We start from the raw sequence: 5,167 nt of genomic DNA, 5'->3' as shown, positions 1-5,167 counted from the left end.
GCCTTCTTGATTGCGTTTGCGGCGGCGGCGGCTCGTCAGCACGGGCGCGGGAGGAGGGAGCCCGAGGATGCGTTTGACATGCCAGACGATCTGTTTCGGCGGCACTTTCGCCTGAAGAAAGAAACTGTGCGGTGGCTGTGCGACGAAGTGGCGGAGGAACTCGAAGGCGTGAGAACTTCAGCGCTGTCGGTGGAGCGGCAAGTGGTGTGCGCGTTGCGATTCTTCGCAACGGGCAGCTTTCAAACCTCGGTAGGGAGCGAGGAGAAGATCGGCATGACCCAGCCTGCGGTCAGCAAGTGTGTGCGACGCGTGGCCGAGGCAATCATCCACGCCGGGGCCCGCAACAATTGGGTCCATTTCCCGAAGACGTCGGAGGAGAAGGCGGCCGTGAAGGAAGGGTTCCTACGGCGCGGCTCCATTCGCGGCGTCATCGGATGCGTGGACGGCAGCCTTATAGCCATCATCGCACCGAAGGGCGAGCAGAATGCGGCATTGGCGGCACACCTAATAGAGAGCAAGAACCAATGTGAAGAAATGTGTGCCCACAACACAACGTTCGTAAGTATCTTAATTTTTGTCTAATTTGCCCGGCATAGCAACGCGTGGCTTTGCTGTGCGCGCTCTCGTCAGATCTGCGACGCAGGCATGCGGATCCTCGCCGTCGACACTCTGCGACCGGGGTCAGACCATGACGCCCATGTCTGGAGAACTACGTGGTTGCGTCATCGGTTCCTAGAGGGTCATATTGCCAAGGCCGGTGAACGCCTCCTCGGTGAGCAGCGGGAAAATTTTGTACAGTTGCAATTCTGGCAGCATGCAGCAAAGCTTGCTCGCGCCGTAAGAGAATATTGAAGCCCGAACCCCTTATGTTATAGTCAAGTTATTAAGTATAGGCGAGATGTAGAAATTTTCCAATGGTATCTGCACGAAACAAAGTGACAACACACCTGCGCTGTACTTTAAACTAATTTTTAATGTGAGTGTACAGTGCACGCGTTGTCACATTCTTTTTTACACTGATAGTCATTTGTGAATGAAGACTACACAAAGAGCTGCCTTGCTGCAAATAGGGATGCTACTATGTCCCAGCTATTGTTATCTATGATAACAATAGCTGCGTCAGGTGCTCAGCCTGTATATTCCTTTAGTGCAGCCTTTCTGTAGTAGGTGCATTTTACATGACCCATGCTTCGCCTACTAAACTTCGTGCAGATTTCATACCATGTTTTATGATCCTGCAGGTGACAGCGGCTACCCCCTGGAACCATGGCTCCTGACCCCAGTCACAGGCCACCCTCCCATGCACACTGCAGAAGGCAAGTACAACACTGCACATGCTGCCATGCGGTCCGTAGTGGAGCGGTGCAATGGGCTTCTGAAGAGCCGCTTTCGCTGCCATCAGCGGTACCGCGCCCTCCACTACGAGCCAGACCATGCTGCCAACATCGTTGCAGCATGTGCAGTGTCGCACAACTTGTGTCTTGACGAAGGTGGTGTGTTGGATGATGTTAGTGATGACAGCAGCAGCAGCAGTAGTGACGATGAAAGTGGCAACCCCTCCCCACAGAGTTCCCCGAGTGAGGGCAGCACGCATAATGTACTTGAAAGGCTGTGCTGCCCGGGATTATGTTATTAGCTCCTTCGGAACGACACGGTAGCTGCACCAGCACTACCTGAAAAGGGTGCGAAGGCGGCTGCGTCGACAGCAGCACCGACAGCAGCAATAAACACGTGCCTGACACTGCAGGCAGATGTTTATTACTGCTGTCTACACACCTAATAGAGAGCAGGAACCAATGGGAAGAAATGTGTGCAATTAGTGGATAGCGTGCTGTTTTTTTATCGAATCTGCTTAATCATAACCAGCGTTTTCACGTGTCCTCTGCCAGTGAGCTGTCACTACCGGAGATGATTGCATGATTCCACTGTGACACTACATGAGAGCTTTTCATTTAGTACCTGTGGATAGAACACATTGTGCTCATCAGCAGAATGTTGTAGCCACTTCTCTGGGCAGCTGGGTTTGCCAAATGATTTGCTGCTGCTGCTGTTGCTTCTGTCATAACCGACACTGTCACCGCCATCTGCACTGAGCATGGGAGGCTGGTCTTCGTCGCCTCGCTTCCTATTTGGGCTGCTGCCAAGCACAACACTTCTCGCTCCACCATGTGTTCTGTTCTCACGCACCTTGTAGGCCCGGCGCTGTTTTGCCACACAGCCACCGCACAGTTCCTTGACATAAGGCCAAGTTATGCCCAAAACGATCGCCTGGCATGTCGAGCGCGTTATTCCCCCTTGGGAGAGTGTACATATTTAAATAGCTCTGAAATTGAAGAAACACAAATTGCAAACATTCATTTCAAGTGCCACTTGCATTGTTGAAAATCGTTTATTTATATCTGCATTGTAAATAAAACCATGTGATCCATCTTCAATGCCATCTTTCACCAAAGCAAATGACAGACAAGTACACAGAGCATGACTTCATGGCGCCAAAATAGCCGTGTGATGTTCACTACATTGGACCCAGTACACTACCAATGGGCCGTTGGCAGATGTTAAATTGCATAAATATGACACGAGCATAATGATGTTTTTTTGAACTCGCGTACAACCCATTTATCTTCATCCATCAACTTAACAGCAAGAAAGATGTCTTGTCTATTATGTAGTCAGCATGTTTGTAGCACGAAATAGTTTCTTTTCAATGACTAGTGCTGTAATAAGATCACAATATAAAAAAGCCATCACATGCTTTTAAGGAACGACAGGTGAGGAAATGCTTGGCACTTCAACGGTATTTCATATAACGGCTGCAAGAGCAGCCTGGCAGCGAATGTCAAAATAGTGGCCACATCGATGACTCCATTACGTATGTCACAAACTGTGCTCAACTACAATGGGGACTAGATTGTATTGCTATCATAGGTGAGGACACCTGAAATATCACAATAACTATCACTAGTAACAGGCGCTTGGTGTTAAAAAGAATTCCAATTCGGCCACTTTGCATTGCGTAAGCACGAAAGGTTTGACATTGCAAACATGACATACATATGGCATGAAAATTCATTTCCAGTTATCAGAGCACTGTAGTTAAGTGCACCTGTATGTGTGCGAGACAATGTCGTAGTTGCCGTAAAAGTGATTCCATAGTGTATATCTTCCTTGGGAAAACGGTGCACATTGACACATATCAGTAACAGCAAAACAAAAATGAACAACACCTAACGAAAATATGGCAAAAATTCTACATATAAGTTAGAACGCCTCACTTGGGCAAATAAAAATACACACGATAAGAAATGAACTTGCGGAAACAATACGATTAGGAACAGAAATGCGAAAATATTGGAAACATTCTACATCTAAGTTATATACCGCCTCACTTGGGCAAACTTGCACTGGAAATAAAAATACACATAAAAGAAATTACCTTGCAAAAACAGATATGATTACGGACAGAAATGTACGGAAAACAGTCATATCATCCTTTAGTGTTACACACCAAAAAAAAAAATGCATTCTTGTTTCAAGTGACATCACAGCACTGTCAGTTTTCGCTGCCATGGCGACGCATGACCTGCACATCAGTTCACAAGGCTGGCTACAACTCGGCACAACAGCTTGCGAGGACGTATGGGCACCACCACCAAATGCTGCAGCGGTGATTTGAACGGAAAGATAGGCAACACTTGTACCTACACAGCACTAAAGGATGATATGGGGAAATAAACTGTCCCTCATGGCGGAGGCGGCTCGCAGAGGTGAGCCAGGGCAGCCAGGAGCTGGCGCAGCGTGGTTGCGATGAGGCCAGTGGCCTCTCGCAAACTACGCATCTCTGCTGCCAGCTGCTGCTGGACCTGCCGGATCGCCCTCAGCTCCTCCAACAGCTGCTGGTGATGCTGCGAAACAAATTCACTTAGTTAGCTACAGGTTATGCAATGTAAATGCTTCATTTGCACTGTTTGTAAGTGTTGCAGTTTCAGCAAGGTTACTCTTGAGGGCAGCGAGATCATTTACATATTACATGACAAATGGCCGTGCAAACGTATATGGGCTGTTGTGTTAAAAACATGTGAAACGTAGCAAATCCTACCAAGCTGCCTCTGCCTGTCAGAAGACAGTATTGGTGACTAGTTGAATTGTTAAACAAAAAATGACCATGCTGTGGTGATACGTGCAACCATGGAAACGTTTTGTAATTTGCTATGTGTTAAAGAACACCTCAAAGGAGATGTATAAACGTGCATGAGCCAATGACCCAAATGACTACAGATGCCTCTCATGTGTAATATGGTTGTAATGTACATTACCATGCGCACTAATCACATCTTTAAAAAACACGGCCGTGGCTTAGCTTGGTTAAGCCTGGTGATTGCGAAGCAATAGTGTGTTATTCTCGGATCAGCTGGTAGTATGGCTGGTGGTAGTCTTGGGTTATGCTAGTGTTACGGCTTACAGTGAATCATCTAAGCACCAGCACGTCCAGGTGCATCTCGGACTTGAGCACGCCGTTGGCGAACGCCCGTATCGAGCTGAAGGACGAGAGGTCCAAGTAGCACATGACGACGTTCTCGATGCTCGACGCCCGCCGAACGTCGGCGGCTGCGAGGAGGCCGCTGCTGATGTTGCGACACGCGAGGATGACTCGGGCGCCGCGCCGCGCCCCTGGTGAGAGGAGCGGGAGTTAGGCCGCCGTTGGTGGCTACCGCCTCGCCTCGCGACGGCGTGAGATGGGGCCCCGTTTTTACACAGCTGGTGTGACGTCACTCTAGGTCACGTGGTGTGACGTCACGCAGCGAGGTCACGCTAAAGGTCAATGGTGCCTACCACCGCCTCGCCACGGAACGGGCTGAAGTGCGACCTAAAGTAGTATTGCTTCGCAATAAGAATGACCCAGCCAAGTTGTACGCACCTGCCTATTTTGCTGCAGCAACAGCTGGTGGAAGTTGGCGGCCTCCGCATTTGCTGCCTCAGTGGGCTGCCCCTTCCGCGTATACTCGGCGGCTGCTCTGCAGGCCGAATCTTCCAGCGGCTGTTGGCGGGGTGGCCTGTGGGGCTGCTGCCGAGCTGATGGTCCTTAAAATACAATCAGTAAACAGGATAAAAAAATTCTTGCTCCATCCTGCATAGAGATTTTACTGGATCATTATCAGGTGGAAGC

At 49.2% G+C, this 5,167-nt stretch overlaps 1 protein-coding gene across 1 annotated transcript; it reads left to right on the top strand.

The window, feature by feature from the left end:
• Positions 1–273: 273 nt before the first annotated feature.
• Positions 274–3,671, top strand: LOC140215849 (putative nuclease HARBI1). The gene is made up of 4 exons (XM_072286169.1): positions 274–558; positions 631–772; positions 1,242–1,577; positions 3,595–3,671. Exons 1-4 carry the CDS (start codon positions 274–276, stop codon positions 3,669–3,671), a joined length of 840 nt encoding a protein of 279 aa, XP_072142270.1.
• Positions 3,672–5,167: the final 1,496 nt, after the last annotated feature.

The sequence above is a fragment of the Dermacentor andersoni genome, chromosome 2 (genome assembly GCF_023375885.2).
Source record: "Dermacentor andersoni chromosome 2, qqDerAnde1_hic_scaffold, whole genome shotgun sequence".
Classification (NCBI taxonomy): domain Eukaryota; kingdom Metazoa; phylum Arthropoda; class Arachnida; order Ixodida; family Ixodidae; genus Dermacentor; species Dermacentor andersoni.
This window is presented reverse-complemented; position numbering and strand designations above follow the sequence as displayed.